At 35.9% G+C, this 19,518-nt stretch overlaps 3 protein-coding genes across 4 annotated transcripts; all 3 read right to left on the bottom strand.

The window, feature by feature from the left end:
• Positions 1-352: 352 nt before the first annotated feature.
• On the bottom strand, positions 353-934 carry LOC126713162 (uncharacterized). The gene has a single exon (XM_050412838.1). It carries the CDS (start codon positions 788-790, stop codon positions 617-619), a length of 174 nt encoding a protein of 57 aa, XP_050268795.1. The 5' UTR covers positions 791-934; the 3' UTR covers positions 353-616.
• A 2,820-nt stretch (positions 935-3,754) lies between these two features.
• LOC126713160 (protein NTM1-like 9) lies at positions 3,755-7,545 on the bottom strand. The gene is made up of 6 exons (XM_050412836.1): positions 7,146-7,545; positions 6,236-6,528; positions 5,808-6,128; positions 5,271-5,630; positions 4,595-5,002; positions 3,755-4,511 (listed from the first exon to the last, which is right to left on the bottom strand). Exons 1-6 carry the CDS (start codon positions 7,315-7,317, stop codon positions 4,221-4,223), a joined length of 1,845 nt encoding a protein of 614 aa, XP_050268793.1. The 5' UTR covers positions 7,318-7,545; the 3' UTR covers positions 3,755-4,220.
• A 7,039-nt stretch (positions 7,546-14,584) lies between these two features.
• LOC126713157 (uncharacterized) lies at positions 14,585-18,584 on the bottom strand. Of its 2 annotated transcripts, none has more exons than XM_050412834.1 (7): positions 18,422-18,584; positions 17,851-18,155; positions 16,576-16,710; positions 16,447-16,489; positions 15,240-15,296; positions 15,027-15,141; positions 14,585-14,933 (listed from the first exon to the last, which is right to left on the bottom strand). In XM_050412834.1, the coding sequence occupies exons 2-7, from the start codon at positions 18,153-18,155 to the stop codon at positions 14,803-14,805; spliced, it is 786 nt and encodes a 261-aa protein (XP_050268791.1). In that variant the 5' UTR covers positions 18,422-18,584; the 3' UTR covers positions 14,585-14,802. The 2 variants fall into 2 exon arrangements, with proteins under 2 accessions (XP_050268791.1, XP_050268792.1); XM_050412835.1 differs by having other exon boundaries at positions 15,240-15,293.
• Positions 18,585-19,518: the final 934 nt, after the last annotated feature.

Genomic DNA, 19,518 nt, shown 5'->3' with positions numbered 1-19,518 from the left:
GCTTCCACACTCTTCTCTAAAGATCATTGCCAGCTTTTCAAAGTTTACATCACATCTATATATGCCTTGGCCTTTATGTCTCTCTCTCTCTCTCTCTCTCCTAAAGTATTATCTCTCTGTGAGGTTTAACAATTACCCACCGTTGGAAGTGGGGGAAAAAAATGAATTTCATGTTGGGAATCATATTCAATTCAATCCTTATTTTAAAGGGTACACAATTTTCGTCTTAATGTTAAAGCCAGAACCTTCTTCTAATATGGGCAATCTCTCTATCTAATTGTATCAATCATATCTCCCTACAAATGCTTTTTCTTATATACATTGAAAATTTTGAAACCAGAGCCGAAAAAAGTGAAGGGTATAACTCACAAGATGCACTTTATACAAGATGCTAATTAAATCAGAAAGAAGATAACTCAAAATAATATTTACAGAAATTTAGGACCACCGCATCAACTTAAAATCCAGAAAAGAAAAAAAAAAAAAAATTAGAGACTTCTGAAAGCTGTACATGAATGAATAAAGTAAGAAGCTGAGATTAAAACATATAATCCACAGGCACTGTTTGCTTCTTACATTCATAGGGGGAAAAAAAAACCAAAGGGAGGGCTAAGGACTAAGGGGTTAGAGTGAGAGGGCCAGTTGGTGTGGAAGCAAAAGGAAGGCTGCGGAGGATGAGAAAACGAACCCTTCTTGGGAAAGGCACAGAATGAAACACATGCTCTAGCACCCTCGCCAGCAACACTGTGTACTCCTCCATCAGCTCCGCCATTATAGCCACCAGTATCATCACTTCTGCTCAAAGATCAAAGTTTGGAAAAGATTGGACCAAGTAAGAATAGGAGAGTCAGTCAACAACTAGCTAGAGAGAAACATGTTATATAAGTGTGTGTTTGTGTGTGTTTTGTCTCTAGAAGATACCCAACAAAACCACCAGAATCTGTACCTCACTGATCTGGTATTTTCTTTTCCTTCACCAAGGTGCGCCCACTTCTTCTTCCAGTGTGCTGCTGGGCTTCCACGTGGGCGTCTTTACCTTACGAGATATTATGGATTTAGATTTTTATCCATATCTTCTTGTATTTTTTTTTTTAATTATTTATACAAGGCCAGCGGAAAAGGCTTTGTGCATTATGAGCTGTGACTATCGGCCTCTGTCATCCTTATCCCCTCCATCCATTTATATTTAACCAGCAAGTAGTCTAATCTAATTTTAATTGGAGAGAGATGTTTTACTTGTTCAAATAAATTAGATTTTTATTAAGCTTAGTTACTTTAGTTTGGACTGGGATAAGTTATGATTAGATACTAGACAAAATTAGTATTTAATCTTTAACTATTTGAAAGTTGTTTTGTATAAATTCATTTGTTGAAAGTGAAAGAAAAAATAGTATTAAGTCATTGAGTTTCGTATTGTTAGCTGGTCTAAATTTAAGGCCGAAAGACTCGAAGTCTCTGAGTCTCAAAATAAGAAATTTTGGTTTCTCTTTGAAACAACCAATAAAAAATAAAAAAGAAATAGATGCACAGTCATCATATGCATTGTTAGCTGTCTGGTTTTTTTGCCACCTGGACTGTAAGCTACAGTGGCTTTTCTTTCATTATATTTACCAAGTTTTTTGTAGCCGCAATTTCTGGATGCATCCAAAATCTACTATTGAAGAACTGCTCCTATCCTATGATTAGCTAGTTTTATTTTTGTTCTCCCTCCCTTCCACTTTGTTTATCCGGTTTGAAAAGTCAAATTTTTTAAGGAGACATCATTTATTATCTTGTCTATTTTTTAAAAATGTATAAATTTTCTCTTCAAAAAAAAATGTATAAGTTTCCAAAACTACTCTTAAATAAATTTATCAAAAAATTGAATTATTAATAAAATAGGGGTATAATAGGAACATTAGTAAATTAATGACTTATTTTTAGAAACAAGACAATATTTTGGGACATTCTATAATAGAATAGAGGACAAACAAAATGGAACGGAGGGAGTAATAGTTATTGGCATTTGGAAAACCCGTTGTCCCCTGTTTTTCTTATAAGAACTAGCGTGTAAATCCTGCATACGTATGGAAATTAACATATTTTTAATTATAAAAATATAAATAACTAGTCAAATTATTAAAAAATATATATAATTAGTTAAATATTAAAATTTTCACCTAAATTTAATACTATTTATGATTATTTTTTTAATTTTTAATAAAATACTAGAATATGTGGTGATCTTTGTTGTGTAATAATTTTTATTAAGTATGTATGATTGATTTTTTTTTAAATATAATTTATTAATATTATACTCTAATTATTTTGTATTCATTAACTCATTTAGCAAAAAAATTTAAAAACTTAAATAAACATATGACACAAAATTAACTAATAATTGAATTTTAATTTAAAATTTAATTGAATTCTCTCTAATTTAGAGAGAGAGAGAGAGAGAGTAGTATATTTCAAATTATTATTGTCGTCGGCAGTGGAATTGCAATTGAATTGAATTATTAAATAAAAGACGTACATAACAATAATCAAATATTATAAAAGTGAATAGGACAAACCAGCGCAGCAATGGCTTACAGGGCCGGCTTAATCCAAAAAACCGCTTTCAGCATTATAGTGGTATTCCAAGAAGCCCACCGATTTTACCCGATAAACCACCAAAAACTAGTGGCTTCATCTACCAAACTTTATTTTAAAAAAGTAACCCCTTAAAAAGATAATAAAGTATTTTTTTTTTTTTTTGATAAAGAAAAAGATAATAAAGTAAAGGAGATGATGATGATGATAATAATAATAATAATACACGAAAGCAATTTTAAAAACAATTGATTATCTATGATAGCTTAGACAGAGATAAAAAAAAAAAATCAAAAGCTGATTTATTTTTAAAATATTAGATTATTAATTTATTAGAAATAATATTTAGACAAAAAATAATATGAAACTCATAAACAATACATAATATAAATAAAAAGTCAACTTATAATTGGGTGTGAAAACACAATACTACGCTGCTTATGACTGCTTTACCAACGGATTCTAGCAACCTTTAGTTTTTCAGTAAAGGGCAAATTGATGTTATCTGATTTTGAGGAGTGCACATTCATGTAGCATGCATACAACCGGAAGTTTGACTCAATCCTCATTACATGATGCCAAGACTAATGGCTCATTTGGATTGAGAAGAGTGAGAGAGAAAGAAACAATAGAGGAAAGTAGAGTAAAGTTAACTGAAAATAAACTAATTTTAAATCAATTCTATTTTACAATCTACTATACTCCCCTCTCTCTAAACAAAACAAAACAAAACATAAGAGAGTGCAGACTGTCATACTCGGTAACAAAATCCCGCCAAAGAATCGGCCACAGACTGGTTTCCCAAGTATATGCATGCCTGTGTGAACAATATCTAAACAGAACAGACAAAATGAATTTAGCACTAACTGAAGCACCACTAGACACAGAAATATGGACCCCACAACATATTGGAATCTACTACATGTTTGTGAGAATTAGGTGTGATATGCATTTGTTTAGATGCAAAACACCACAAGATACCTTCTCCTTCGTAAGAGCTTCCAGCACATGGTACAAACCCCGCAAAGACAAAGCAACCAGCATAAAGTGTTTCCATGTACTTAAATAACCAAAGTATGCACACACACACACAAAAAAGAGCCAATACAACAAGCTAGTTTGATTCATGAGTACAGAACAATAAATCCAAAACAAAATTCAGAACCTCCAACAAAGCTACTAAAAAAAAAAGAAAACAAACTTAAATTAAACAACGTTGTTCGATAATAGAGTACACAACATTTGGCTATTCTAGATATATATACGCGTGCATACAGGAAAGCAGAGGAATCTACAAACCTAACCCTGCTTCTAAGCAACTAACATACACTGGAACAGACTACCTATAGCTATTCCTGTGCAACATCATGATCAAACTCAGCTCCCCCAGTCCATTCCCCAATAAATAGTATGGACACAACCACAACAAAAGAAACTACTCCGATGACTGACGTATGATAATGAGGTTCCTGGGGCACAATGCCTGGCTGCAACCAACAGACCATCACGATTCACCCTCAACCTAAGTTGTGTAGATGATTCTTCATTAGTTACTCTGCTCTCCAACTTCAGAAAACTGCTTATTTACCTCGTCTGGCAACTAAAAAACACAGGAGCGGACTACCTATAGCTATTGGTGTACAACATCAAGATTTGAGGTACCCCCATACCCCAATAAAGACAACAGACATGACTACAACTAGAGAAACTCCTGCTATATAGACTAATGAGGATCGTGGGGCATGATGTAGAGCAGGTGCCTTCGCAAATTCTGACATCTCCAGCTGGCTACCGCCCGGAAGAGCATCACGTTTCACCCTAAACCTCAGTTTTGCAGAGGATTCTTCATTAGTTCCCCTGCTCTCCTCAGACTTCAAAAGCTCGCTCTGTTCCTCTATCTCAACAACAGGAGGACAGTGTTCTGAAGCTTCTTCAGCCTGCAGGCAACATTATTAGACTCAATAATTGATAAATACATATGAGCAGAACTTTCATATCAGCTTCATTTAATGAACCTTACCTTAGTAACTGTTGATTGCACTTCATCTTCTTCACTGCAGCTTGGACCTCCCACTTCACTATGGCAAACTGATTCACCAGAACGCTGGACAACCAGACGGATTCTTCTTGGAGCAGTACCTTGAAATGGAATATTGTCTAAAGTTGGTCTATTCTGAGGTTGCCGGGTCCTAATCTTGATTACAGTTTCACCAACAGGAACACTGCTGTAGTTATTGGGTTCCTTCTTATCGGTTGGTTCTTCTGAGCTGGGCGCCAAGGATGAGCACACAGCAGAATAAACAGACAAAGTATCTTGTCCAACAGAATTATCCCAAAGGTCATTCCCCCAAAGTTCTTGGTTGGAATATACATGCTCACTATCAACATGTTCATTGAACCATCCAGAAACTTCCATCTCAGAATCACGCTGGTGGATGACAACAAAACATGTCAATTTCAGAGTTAGATTTGTTCACTAATTAACTACATCAAATGCCCATAAAAGCAAAGTATATATATATTTTTAATGATGTGAAACCTCACCAGGGATACACGCCCCCAGCCATCAGAAAAAAGCAATATATAAATACCACAGTGCCAGAACTTCAAAGTAAATGCAATGTGCAAGCTAAACTGGAAACAGACAAGGATTACCAATAGCGTGTCTCTCATAATCCGAAAGAGTATTGTTTTACCTGTAATTGAGCCATTTCAGTGTCCGCATCACTGTATGCACCACTGTCTTTAACATAAATGCTTCCAGGTGGTACAGCCTGACTGGTAAATAGGGTGTCGCTTCCACCAAATGAGTTCTTTTGACTGGCTGATCCATCAAATGAGTTATCATCAGGGTTATTCAAGAACTCATCTAACAACTCTGTGAGAGATATATCCTGTTCGCTGGTACCATCCTGAAATGTTAGTGCATTATTGCCATTTCCAAAGTCACTGGGAAAAGGTGAACCCACTTGGGGTGCTATCTCCATTTGAATCTGTGATTGCAATGTGGGGAAATCTTGAAAATCAATCTCGCCGCATGAGGGCTGCTGATTCACCTAAATTGAAAAGCAAGAAAACAACAACTTTTAGTCATAGAATGTCTCTTAATGATTCAAACCAAAGAAAAGAAATTCCTCATTATGAAGGGCTTATACATGGTAAAAGATAGAGAAACAGGATGACGAACACACAAAGAAAAAAGAATACAGATACTATGTGAGTCCGCTTCTCACCTCTAAAGCATCTTCTTCTAGTACATGATCGTCCACATCAGAAGGCACATAACTATTGGAGCTAGTTTCAGCAGGGACTAGAGCATTAGGGGTCATGTTATCAGACTTATCAGTCAACCATCGCTTTATACCTTCAGACTGGCTCCTAACTGGCATAACAGATGTTGCTGTTTCTTGAAGTTGAACTACATCTGACAATGTATCATCAGGAGAGGACTTGGTAGTGGTAGGCGACAAGCCAGTAGGGTCTACTTCATCGTACTTTGGAACTGGTGACTTCTCCTCAGGCTTGTGGAACAAGCGACAGAGAACAAAGGCAGCCTGCACAGTATGAAAGAAGAAATGTAAGACAAACGTAAGTCTTAAGTGTATATGAATTCCAAGCTGTTTCCAGACTAGAATAAAAACTTGTTAGGAAAGAAAAGTACCTGGCCGGGACCAGTACCATCCAGGTCTTTCTCAGTAGCACGATACTCATGCATGATCCAGCTTGTGCGCTCGCCCTTGGGAGCACGGCCTCTGTAGAAAACCAAGGTCTTCTTCATCCCAATCATGCTGGTATTGGAGCTAGACTTGCGGGACTTTATGGTGCGGTCCTTACCCGTGGCTTTCCAGTAGCCAGCATCAGTGGCTCTGTTGGAACGATGACCATTTGGGTACTTCCGATCACGCGGGCAGAAGAAGAACCACTCGGGATCATCTGTCTTTATCACTGAGAGCCCTGGTTTCAGCCCAAAAAAAAAAAAAAAAAAATCAATCCTTTTTCTCTTTTTTGATTTGCAATGACACACACACACACACACACACACTCAATGGAGCTTGATTTACAATCTCACTCTCCGGTCTCCACCTTGCTCTTACAAGGAGAGCAGGTGCAATTTGATATAAAGCTTATTTACCAAATAATCAATAATACAGAATATGAACCAAAATCAGCATATAATCCATTCACAAATCAAGAAAGGATACAGATATTTTGAGTATAGAAACAGATCGAACCAGAGAATCAAAATCTAAATTTCTATTGTAATCCTCTTTGTTTTGATTTATAATTTTTTAAGGGTTAGAAAATAGAAGCTAGAAGAATGTCAAAAAGGAATCTTTCGCATACAAAATAGGGATATATGGATGTGCTTTTTCAAGGGGAATTATTCATTTATTCATGGGAGAATAAAGGGAAATGAATTGACAGTAAAATTAACCAATCTATAAAATTCCCAATCCTCACAATCAAATATTATAAAATTAAGAAATGAGCTTTAAACATAACCATAAAAGAAAAAAACTAGAAAAGAAAAATAAAAATGAAGAAGAAGAAGAAGGAAGATAGAAATATACCAGGTAAATCCCAGGGCTCCCATTTGCAAACGTCGATTTCGCGAATGACCTGGACCTCGGAATCGCGGCCGTTGATTTTCAACCTGAGGTAATGGTTGATAAGCTCTTCGTCGGTGGGTCTGAATCTGAAACCCAGAGGCAGAGATTCCATTGTTAACACTGCAGCACCCATCTTCTTCTTCTTCTTTTTTGCTTGTTTTTTTTCTCTCTCTCTCTCTCTCTCTCTCTCTCGCACTTTACTCTTTTCTTTGGCAATTGGTAGATTTTTTTTTTCTTTTTGAGAGTCAAATATTATGGGAGCAGTAGTAAACTGAAACAAAACCTTGGGAGTTGGGAGACCTCTTGCTGGTTAAGCAACATAATATTAGGACATGTACATGGATAGATGTAACTCTACTATACAATCACAATGTTGTTTTGTTTTGTTTTGCTCTGTGATACTATTTTTGGGACATGCACAACACGTGTTGCCGTTCTCTACTCGTTTTTCTATTCTTGCAAATGCAATGCCCACCGTTACCGTTACTATGTTCCCAACTACCACCACTCTCAACCAATGGGATTATGACACGCAACGACTTTCTAATCTTTGTGGGGCACAAAATTGTGTGCTGTTACCGCGTGATTGGAATCGGCAAAGTTTTGGGCAGACTAGTCTAAACGCGGTAGCTGAGCTCCGTTACCGCACAGCGTGCCACTCTGCCGCGTCCTTTCTAGAAAGTAGTAAGGGAGCTGCCCTCAATATAGTGATATACCGCTGTATTACTGTATTATATATTGGGATAATTATAGCAAATTCATTGGAGTTTTGGCCTGTTTGCGCTTTGTCTATTCGTGATTCAAAACTTATCACTTTGTCTACCTGTACTTCAATTTGTTACTCTCCTGTTACTCACCTCACCCTCAGACATTAGAAAAACACATTTTTATTTCAAATTAGAATATAACACGAATCAAACAACACGAACTCACTCTCTTTTCCTCACGACCAACATGAGCAACGGGCCAAAACCCAACAGGCCCAACCTGGTGGTTTTAAACGCTTGGAGAAATAGAACCTTCTAAGCTCATTGGAGATGGATGAAGGATCGGGCTCCCACGACTTAGCCAAGAAGCCACCAATGGTGTCTCCAAGCTCCGACGAGGTGGGTGGGGTACTTCTGAGGTTTGACAGAGGCCTTGATGTGGTTGTGGCTGGCGGCGCTTCTTCTGGGGGCCCTCCAAGTAGTGGCACCGTGATGGGGCAGGTAGTTTTTGTTGCTACAGCCATGGACTAGTTTTTGTTTCTACAACCGTTGATAGTCCAATCACTGGGCCTGAGGTGGGTTTGCTGTTTTCGAGCTCCAATGGGCTTTTTGACTTCACCAAATCTGTTGCTTCTTCAAAGTGGGTTCTCTAACGTCGATATCGGTTTTCAAGTTCTCCAATATACTTCACCATCAACAGTTCTTTTTGAGCTGGTTTCTGATCCAAACGAAGATAACACTCTATTATTAATTAGGACAGTTTCATGGGTTTAGGTAAGCTGAGGAAGATTAGAATTCTTTGGATTTTGTACCTTTGGCTCATTGGGATCCTAATGGGGGTCTAGATTTAATAACAAAGGTAGGGGTGTCCAACCAGACTCGGTACCTGACCCACCCGCCCAACCTGGCCTATCCGACCCGAGAATCGGCCGACCCAACGCCGGCGATAGTCGGCGGCGGATCCCCAATCCCAAAATCCGAGACCGGCGGGTCGGTTGATGGGTTAGAGCATGGAAAACCAATTTCAACCGATCTGACCAGAAAACACACCAGAAATAGCTTTCTCCGCCGATTGAAGTAGTTCACCGGTATGATCTTGTCCAATCTATCGAGATCCGGTGAGATCTCGTCGAGATTTGGCCTAATCTCTTCGAGATGTCTCCGGATCTCTTCGAGATCGGGCCTGATCTTGTTGAGATCTGCAAAGATCACTTCAAGTTCGGCCTAATCTCGTTGAGATCAGCCAAGATCTCTTCAAAATCCAGTCAGATCCAGCAAAAATAAGTAGATTTCGGCAAAAATTCGGCGCGATTCGCACAATCCGAGCCCGACCGAAAACCGACTGGAAAACTTTGACGTCTGACCACCCGAACCATTACCGTCGGCGGGTCGGCAGCGGATCCATTTTTAGGAGACCCGAAGTGATCGGGTCGGTTCTAGGTTGGGCACAAAACCGACCCGAACCGACCCGTGGACAACCCTAAACAGAGGAGGCTGACTCTTTTGCGGGGTATGACTTGGAACCTTCAGTTTAGGTGAGAAGGATGATTAAGAGCTTTGATAAATTCGTGGGTTTTTCTATTGGTACCAGTTAGAGGCAGTGTAATTTCAAGTTTCTAGGGCTCGTGAGGAAAAGAGAGTGAGTTCATGTAGTTTGATCCATGTTATGTTCTAATTTGGAATAAAAATGTGTTTTTTTAACGTCTGAGGGTGAGGCGAGTAACGGGAGGGTAACAGATTAAAGTACAGGTGGGCAAAGTGATAAGTTTTGAACCACGGGTAGACAAAGCACAAACAGGCCAAACCTCAACTGGGTTTGCTGTAATTATCTCTTATATATTATTGGCCAATCAGCCCTGGCATTGCGCCTGCTCAGTAGCTCTTTTATATTTTTTTGGTAAAAATTAATAATTTATATTTATTAAATAAATAAAAATGATAAATTTTAAAAATAAACAGTGACTATAATTTCTTTTAAAATAAAATGAACTTGAGGGCAAAAAATGCTAAATTTTAGGGATATTTTACTTTTATTTAGATGAAAAATGAATAAAAATTCTTTTCTTTTTTTATATAAGATAGATACTTTAGTCTAACCTAATCTAAGTGTATATGTGTGTGAAACTTCTTCTTGGAGACTTGAACCTCAGCCATTACCCTCCACACCCCACAAGCACTTATACTTGTGAAATGACCATAGCACCAAGAGTGTGCAGTGGTAATACTAAATTTGTATACGTGAAGGGAAAAAAAATCCTAAATTTTAGGAGTTCTCCTTTTAAATTCAAAATGAAATTTGTTAATTAACATTTATAGCCCTATTTCTAAGAGAAGTTACCTTCCATTAATGAGAGTATTTTTGAACTATATAAAAGTTTTGTTCAAATAAGCGAATCCTTTTTTATATATAATAATATAGTATGGATATATTGAAATTAAATTTTATAAAGACGTGGTATATTGTTGTATTACTCTATTATATACTGAGATTATTTAAATTCAACATACCACATCACTTTATCACATATTAAAAAATAAGCACAATGACTCACAATTAATTCTAAGAGCATCTGCATCAGACGTGGTAAATGTGCCAAATGCCAAATATTTGGCACATTTGTCACACCAAACACAAAAATGGAGGTTTATCAGATGTTCCAAATCCCAAAAATTATGCAACACGGCTACAGTACCATCTCAAATATGAGATGGTACGAATAGATGGTGCAAAATTTTTTATAATTTTTTATTCTCTTTTCTCTCTCCTATCTCTTCATTTTTTTTTTTCTTTTCTCTTCTCTCTCACCGGTTCCCTCTCTTTTCTCCTTGTATAATCTCTGTACTCATCTTTCAGGATCTTTGACCAGTCCGGGATGTTCACTAACAACGACGTCGGTGTAGCTCCGACAACGACAGCGCGCTCCGCTAGCTAGGGCTTGGAGGAAAACTTCTTGGAAACGTGCACCGATCTCACCCAGCCACCGTCAATATCTCCCAGCCACACTCGATCTCGCCGATCTCACCCCGAGACTGTCGTCGATCTCACCCTCTTCCCTTTCCTCTCTATCCGCCTTTCACTTTGCCTCTCTTTGGTTGTGGGTTTTTTTTTTTTTTTTGGTTGCAATTTGAGTTAATCTGATATTGGTGAGTAATTGTGGTGGTTGGTTTGCAGTAGAGGTGGGTTGTAGTGGTGGTGATGGTGGGTATTTGTGTTTGTTTTTTAAATTATAGGCGGCAGGTGGTGGTTCAGTTGATTTGGGTGGTGGTGGGCTGTGGGCTATGGGCGATGACAGTGGCAGTGGTGGTGGGCTGTGGGGGTGATGGCCGGTGGTGGCTGTCGGTGTTGTTGCTACAGTGGATATTTGTGGCTGGTGGTTGTGTCGTTGATGTTGTTGCTGTTATTGATGATAATGGAGGAGGGGATAATATATTATTTTAATGTGTAGTAACTATTATTTTAATGTATAGAATTGAATGATAAAATATCTAATAAATGAGATATTGTAAAATGATGTGATAAAATAATAAAGTAGGTCTTTAGTATGGCAAAATGGCATAATTTTTGCCACATCTGCTATAGATGCTCTAATGCCTATATGAAAATCCAATCAAATTAGAAGTTTTTGAGTTATTATTAGGTGTGATAGGATATATTGAGTTTTAAGTAAAAATATGATGTGGCAATCTCTGATTAGATAATGTAAACCGTGAGTTTGAATTCAAACTCTTATATATTTTATCTTTTGTTTTTTGTTAAAAGTATATTAGTCTTCCCATAAAAGATAAATAAAAAGAAGAAAGAAAGGGGTGTATATTAGTCTATGTTTATTGTTTACGCCAATATGAATAATGAACACATTGAATAGCATGTATAGATCATTTCTTACCACTCTCAATAAGATAATTATTTAGTGAAGAGTATTATAGTTCAATTATTTATTTATTTATAGAGTTTTAACTTACGGTGTCTTGTTCTCTTCCGATTATTATGCTCTTTATCATTAGACTAAGACACCAATCAGTTTTTAGTATAAGCTTATTCAACTATTAGAGACTTTATTAGTTGAGTTTAAGGCTGTCTAACCCACTTGGCCACCTACCTAACCCGCCCGAGCTCGACCCACCGCCACCCGATCCGACGTCTCCAATGGTCAGACGCGGGTCCGAACTCTCTAACTCGACCCCACACGGGTCGGTTGCCGGTTTTATGTTTCAAAACCCATGACACCTGACCCAAACTGAAACAATCATCCTTTTCGGCGAAATATAATGAATTTTGGACCAAATCCGACGAGATCCTTCGAGATTCGGTGATGTGTTGGTGTTCCTCAACTCCGATCCGACCATCTTTGGTCTTCCTTCGCTCAAATCCAGTGTTCCTCAACTCCGATCCGGCCACCCAAGTCTTCCTTCACTCAGATCTGGTGTTATTTGCTTAGATTCACTCAAATCCGGCCATGATCTACTCTCCTCCTTCGCTTAGATTTGCCCAAATCTGGCGGTATTGGGTTAGATGTAACTTAGATCTACACAAATCCGGCTATTCTTAGTTAGATTAGGCTCCGATCTACTCAAATCCAGTGATAATCCATTAGATCCGGTTGGCCTTTAACTCAAATTGACGAAGAGAGATCTTCTCCTCCGCTCGCCATCACTCATCATCAGACTTAACCGACCCAACCGTTCGCTCCCCTAAGCCCGGCCAACTTGACCTGTGGTGGTCGATGGTCAATTGCGGGTTTGTTTTTGTTCCACCCGACCTGAGTGGGTCGAGTCCGGGTTGAGGCCAAAACCGACCCGGACCAACCTGTGGACAGCCCTAGTTGAGCTTACTAAAACCCACATATTATAGCTCAATTAATTGACAACTCCATATTTTTAAATGAGAAATTCAGAATTCAAATCTTCCTTCCTCTAAGTATCAAATTATCAAACCAAAAATATATTTAATGATAATAATAATAATAAGTAACCACTTTTTAAACTTTTAGGGCCTATTTGGTAGAGCATTTTAGCAACATATTTTCAGTTTTTAAATAACATTACACGCATTTCCATACATTTTTTCACCCACACATATTTCAAAAAAATACAAACAACATTACTCACACTACTCTACCAAACGGGCCTTATTCTTTGACGGAATACAATGAGAATGCTATAAAAAACTATAGGCCAACTATGTTCCATGGTTTTAATATTTTAAATTTTTTTTTTTTTTTACTATATTCTCTACTTTTCTATGTTTTTAATTTTTTGTTGCTAAAGTCTACCTTTCTATGTATATAATTATTGTCATATAGTTTAGAATTTTCTTGAAATGAACGGTAAAACCTCAATCATTCTTTATGTTCCGAATGTAATAGACCTTCATTACATTTGAACCATGTTCTTCCTCTCATTTTCTCTTTCATTCTACAATTTCTTTAATTCATTCAAATGCTAATAAAATATTGCCAGCATAATCTTTCACTCTACTCTTAATAAGTCTTAATAAATAGGAACCTACTTCTTCAATCATTTGGAAATTTCCATGAAATTTCTCTTACCAATTCTTCCTTGGGACTAAAATTAAAATCTAATTTTACAAGTTATCAGGTATTAAACCGTCAAATCTTTTGCTCAAAAATTGCTACGGATGTCACAATCGTCCTCAATTTCAAAATTTGTGTAACGACTTTCCTATTATTAACGAAATTGTTTTCTTTGTTTTTTTTTTTTTGGGAGAAATTAAAAAGTATTAATACAAGTTAAGGTTAGTGGTGACAAACTGACAATTAACAAAAATCCTGAGAAAAAGGAAAAGGAAAAGGAAAAGGAAAATGGGTTTTTGTAACGGAACTGTGATAGTTGAAGCAACGTGAGAATTATAAAAGACCGTGTCAAAAGGGCTTTTTACAGGCCCAATAAAAAGGAGAGAGGCGCCACCCTTAAAAAAAGGGATGATTCTACTAGCACATGCTTCTATATCTTTTCCCGCAGAAAGTTTAGATTCAGAATGTGGGCTTCACCCAATTTACCTCATGCAGCATCTCCCTCTCACTTTTCTAACCTATGTTTCCTATCTATGATGGTAAACTAGTCTGTCAAGTGTTAACCATTAAAAATTCAGAATTTTATTCATTTTAATTTATTTTAAAAGACTTAAGATTATTCATTTAATTTATTTTGAACACGAAACCAAACTCAAATTCATCAACAAATTAGATCACATGTTTATGCTCAAAGTTTGGCTTTGGCCGGACTTATTTTTATCAGATTATTTTGTTTATTAATTTATTTTTAAAAAAATACAGTTGTAACTTGTAACTTGAAAAATATGGCGTATTAAGAAGGGCAAAAGCTATGTCCACAACATTTTTACAATAAACTCTAAATGGTAGGTTATTATTGGCTGTTATAGATGGACAAAAAAGTAATTTAAGTTGTAAATTCAAATTAGAACCAATGACAACTTACCACTTATAATTTGTTGTAAAAATGTTGTAGACCTAACACTTTTCTTTAAAAAGCTATAATTTTGTTTTAAGATAATAATAAACTCATAGAGCTGGGGGTATGAAGATTTGAACTCTAAATATTTCCGTTAGAAACACCAAGAACTACAAAACTGTTGGCTCATCCAAACCAATATAATATAACCATGAATGTACCATAAAATAAACTTACAGCACTCGTGTCTAAGACAAGTGATTAAAACTTAAAAAGAAAGTAGATTTATCTCAAACTCAAATGCTAAGGTTCTTAATAAATTCAACAACAAATAATGTTGTCCAGTGCATCATGGGTATCAAACTAAAAGGCAAGAAACAGAGGTTCCCTCACAAATAGAAAAAACATCATGAACACTTATAAACAGTAAACAATAAATTAAAGAGTTTACTTGTAAATATTATCATACATAGTTTTACCTACAAGGTAGGATGGTAACCAAGATTCCCATTTGTTTCAATACTTTGCACAGCTCTTCTCAAATGCCACTCATGAACGAATTCCAGTGCAAGTCGCAGTGCAGTTCCAAGTCCAAGCACAACAATAACACCTATACATAAACTCAAGTTTTTACCATCATCAAACAAACTTGTCCTTTGGGAAGAATGAGTAGAATTGTACACAAAATTATGGAACTACATACCGATTATAATGTTGATAGGCAGTGCAGAGACACCAAGGGTAATGGAAATTAGCACATCCAACAGGAGACCACCAATGAGGATTGCAAATGCCACCCAAAGTGGACTAATACATCCCTGATACGAAGATCATTAAATGCAAAAATCATAGAAAATGAATATTATTTTCAGAAAATAAAGAGTAACTCAGCAGATTGACCACAGTAACCCCTTACCCTTTGATGATTTTGAAGTCTATAGTTTTCAATCCTCCAAACCCAGTAATTTGTCTGCTGCATGAAACATAAGAGAACAAAAATTCAGACTTGTCTGTTAGACACTAAACATACCCTGAACTGAAAATAAGAAATACATCACCTATTCTGCCTCTATGTAATGCAGAAGCATCAGTAATTGATAGAAAGTGCAGAGCATACTACTGGGTATATTTCCCCACATATTGAAATTCCCTTTTTCGGCTTTCAAACACACTACTAACTTAATGCTTTGTTACAATGGTGTATCTTCAGCATAAACCCTAATGTCCAGAGTCATCATATCGCAGTTTTATAAACTTGAGTTTGAACCCAATTATTAAACTAGAAAAATTAATAACCAGTAAGATTTTTGGATTTGGAACACAGAAAAAAGAATGCAGTGGCAAAATAATTAAAAATAAATCACTGCAAGATCTTAAGCTTCTTCTTCTCAAATCTTTATTTCAGTGGATGAATGCTTCCTCTCTATTTTATTTTGATAATATGTTTGATATGCTTGATAGTTGTTCTTTTGGTGCTTAGGTAGTTGTACCCTGTGTACACATTGAAAATAAAATTCTCATAAATACTTTATATGCTCATGGTTCTTCAATATTATATTCTCCATATCTCCAGGTCAATATACTAGGGTTTGTAACCACTATACCGAGTATATGCTATAATAAAATGTTTTCCACTATACCGAGTATATGCTATAATAAAATGTTTTCTTTTTCTAAATCTATGTCAACCTTTTTTCCAGTTCTTAAATATTTTATGAGTATATGCTATATTGGTCTTTTCATAAAAGCATCCGTACTTTAGATGTCCTTGAAAACATATATCATAAACCCTTCAGGTGCTGTTACTAACAATTCTATGTTCTGGTCTATCGTGGAGAAGTTCATATCCTGAAAATTTGGGTGCATCCGTTACAACTCAGTAAGTTCCAATTAGTTTTAACAGAGCAACTAAATAATATTTCCAACTTTTTGATATAATTATGAAAGACAAAATATCTATTGGGATATATCCAAGAAGCATCTAATTTGACACAGATATGATATCACAAATCCCATTCAAATTGCTAACTCAATGCATATCTTAAATAGCTCAATAGAAAAGGCAAAGAATATTCTCAATTGCATATTACAAGTCTTTGCAGTAAAAAATACAGAAAACATACACTGGGCTGGGAATCTGGAGGTGGCACATTTGTAGCTACCTCTCTGCATAAAAAGGCAAAACCAAATTATAATATCCTTTAAGACTAAGCTGGCTAAATATCTTGAACAAATTTAGTCAAAAGGCTTACTGGCAAATCTCGCATTTGTTTGATCCTTTGGAACGAAACCAAGTATCTATGCATGACCTGTGGGCTTTTGCAAGACCACCTCGACAGTGGCACCCAAGCTCTATTAGAACTTCCTCCTTCTCCTGCTGACAAACTCTGAAACAATAAAATAGCCAATATGATGGTTCCAGTACTTTTTGAAATGACACAACAAGATAAAGCAATAAGTAATTCGCTAATGCTTGTATCCATCAAACTCCATTTCCAACATGAAAATAAAGATCATGCAGTTAAAGTAAAGAATCTGTCCCACACATATATATAAATAAGAAAGATGCTTAGAAACAGGTAGTAGTAACTTCAAATGGATGGCATGATTCTTGAAGCATCAAATTCTAATATAAAAAAACTCCTTAAAATCAACAGAGCAGCTCTGCGCGGCCTAAATTTTATAAGCTAACTTGAATGAGACCAAAATGATTAGATGCAAAGGAAGTACAGGTTCAAAAAACAAGGGCAAGAAGCCACAATATGAAAATCTTACAAACAGTAAAATGAATAGAAGGAACCAAAATAGTCATCAAATATAGGATGAAGACATTGTTGAAAAGATTGAACCTTTTAGATATACTCCTACTGATATAAAGTGAAAATTTATTTTCAATCACACTACGGTTTATTATATCTTCAGACCCTAATTTCGGTCTTTTAATGAAATTTGGTGTGGGTGTATCACACTGCTGGTTTTGTGGTAATTATAATAACCCAACTTGAAGGTGGTTTGCATGCAATATCATCTAATGAAGATTCATCCTAATGCGCATTCCAAACTAGCATGCTTAATCGTGTATGTAAATTAACTACAAAAAAATTGGGTGCCCTCTAATTGCCCAGTAAACACAATTAGGAGATGAGAAATATTCGAGCTTATGGTCTTGTCTATAGAACACTAAGATTGTTAGACTAGCCAACTTAAGTTCCAATTTTGAAAAGTTCAGTCAAATTTACAAGACATTCATGTGACGCATATGGTGAGTTTAGGCAATAATCAATAGAATGCCCAACATAAGAAACAAAAGCAAACACATTTTATAATTTATAAAAACCAGAGGAAATGCTAGTTATGTCTGTGTTTTACCCAAAAGGATTAGTCAAGTTACAATTGGGGTTCCTTGTAATTACCAACATAGCCCAATTCAATGTGGTAAGCACCTGATGCAGGAGTCAAACCACGCCTCGATAACACGCTCATCCAATCCATATCCACATAATCCAGGGAAAGGAAGTACAACTTACCTGCATTGCTCAGGAGAACTTGTAGTCCTAGTCAAATATGGCTTCTTAGGAGACACGGGAGTCGGCAGTTCTTGCTTAGAGGTGTCGGTTGCTGACAGCTCTGGCTCTGGTTGGGGAGTGGTTGTGAGTGAATCCCCACCAGAAACCACGACGGTGACTGAGGTGTGATCACCATGATCGCCGCCGGAGTCCACCGTCACAGCTGTGTTATGGTCAGTACCCTTTTCCAAGTCGGGGACATCACCATCATCAGCAGCAGCACCATCACCAGCATTATCCCCAGTGGTGCCCGCGTCTTTCACCATCTGATTCGATATTTTTGCCAAACACTTAAGAACCAACCTTATAATTTATTTATTGTCAAATCTCTATCTATCAATTACCGTAAAAATAAGAATCAAACAAACGCTATAGAACTCCAAAAAAAATAAAATATATAAATAAATTCATTGAGACATTTTGACAAACAGAAAGAGCGCGATATAAAGATTAATATATAAAAAAGAAACCAAAAAAAAAAAAAACATAAATATATAGGCTGTTAGTTACAAAGGAAGATCGATCCTCGTACCTGGGAAATGCTGTTTTGTTTTGTTGGTTTTGTTTTGTTTTGGTATTTATTAGTAATGAAAGCGTTGAAGAATTAGAAGAAGATGACTAATTACAGATATGGAGGATTTTTTTTCTTTTCTTTTTTTAATTTTTAAAGAATGAAGAATTTCAGATATAGTTTTTTTTTTTTTTTTTTTTTTTTCTAATTATAATAGAAAGTGTTTTAATTAATTAATATAAAGTATTATCCAAATTCCAACCTAACTTAGCAGCGCAAGAAGCATGTTTGGGGGTTAACTTATTGAGGTCACGCCCACGCGCCAAATCGATTACTGCTATGACAGACTCATCTCATCTCACTTAACTCACCGTGTCAGACACTGCACCTCTTCTTCTTTTCTTTCTTTTTTTTTTTTTTTTTCTTTTCTTTTTTAGCATAATGTGAGACTACACCTCTAAATATTAAAGGGTCCTAATCCATTTACAGATATATGCTAATAACAGATTACAATTGTTGACATAGTGAGTTTCTGTTTGCTATCCCTTAGTTTTTGGTAACTAACTAAGGTAACTTATTTGCTAAATATGAGACAAAAACATATATATATATAATTTTTACTAACTTTTGTGCTAAATATGTATCAAAAAGATAAAAATTGGCTTATTTTAATATATATATATATTTATATAAACACACTAGTTTTATTAAATTAAAAAAAATTAAAACCCAAAGCCTAACCTTATTCCCCAAGGATGTAGTACTTGGGAAGGTACAACTATCAGCTCATGTTAAAATATTATATTAATACTTATTTGCTTTAAGAATTGCAAGTTTTTATATCAGGTGGCCGACCTTATAGAATAATTTATAGAATCTATAAATTAATAGTTAGTGTAAATGAGTGGACTTGCTTGTCACAATTCATAAAATATTTAATTTCATGTTGATTAGCTTAACTTGTAACTAATTCAAAAAAAATTCAAAATGATACGATTCATTCTTTGTGTTAAGGCAGGTTAGACTGTTTCAAAACTATTCTGTATAACTCCATAAATAAATGTCATTCTTATTTTAAAAGAAATTGAATTTTAAATATTAATTAAGTAATTAAAGTG

This window comes from Quercus robur, chromosome 2 (assembly GCF_932294415.1).
Source record: "Quercus robur chromosome 2, dhQueRobu3.1, whole genome shotgun sequence".
Taxonomy (NCBI): domain Eukaryota; kingdom Viridiplantae; phylum Streptophyta; class Magnoliopsida; order Fagales; family Fagaceae; genus Quercus; species Quercus robur.
This window is presented reverse-complemented; position numbering and strand designations above follow the sequence as displayed.

What these genes read in the sequence shown, in the direction of transcription:
- LOC126713157 (XM_050412834.1), bottom strand. Translation starts at nt 18,155, where the DNA reads ATGGTGAAAGACGCGGGCACCACTGGGGATAATGCTGGTGATGGTGCT. An exon ending in AACAAATGCGAGATTTGCCA is followed by an intron (nt 16,490 to 16,575) that starts GTAAGCCTTTTG and finishes CTTTTTATGCAG; the next exon opens with AGAGGTAGCTACAAATGTGC. An exon ending in GCCTATCAACATTATAATCG is followed by an intron (nt 14,934 to 15,026) that starts GTATGTAGTTCC and finishes GTTTATGTATAG; the next exon opens with GTGTTATTGTTGTGCTTGGA.
- LOC126713160 (XM_050412836.1), bottom strand. Translation starts at nt 7,317, where the DNA reads ATGGGTGCTGCAGTGTTAACAATGGAATCTCTGCCTCTGGGTTTCAGA. An exon ending in GGAGCCCTGGGATTTACCTG is followed by an intron (nt 6,529 to 7,145) that starts GTATATTTCTAT and finishes GGCTGAAACCAG; the next exon opens with GGCTCTCAGTGATAAAGACA. An exon ending in TGCAATCAACAGTTACTAAG is followed by an intron (nt 4,512 to 4,594) that starts GTAAGGTTCATT and finishes TGTTGCCTGCAG; the next exon opens with GCTGAAGAAGCTTCAGAACA.
- LOC126713162 (XM_050412838.1), bottom strand. Translation starts at nt 790, where the DNA reads ATGATACTGGTGGCTATAATGGCGGAGCTGATGGAGGAGTACACAGTG.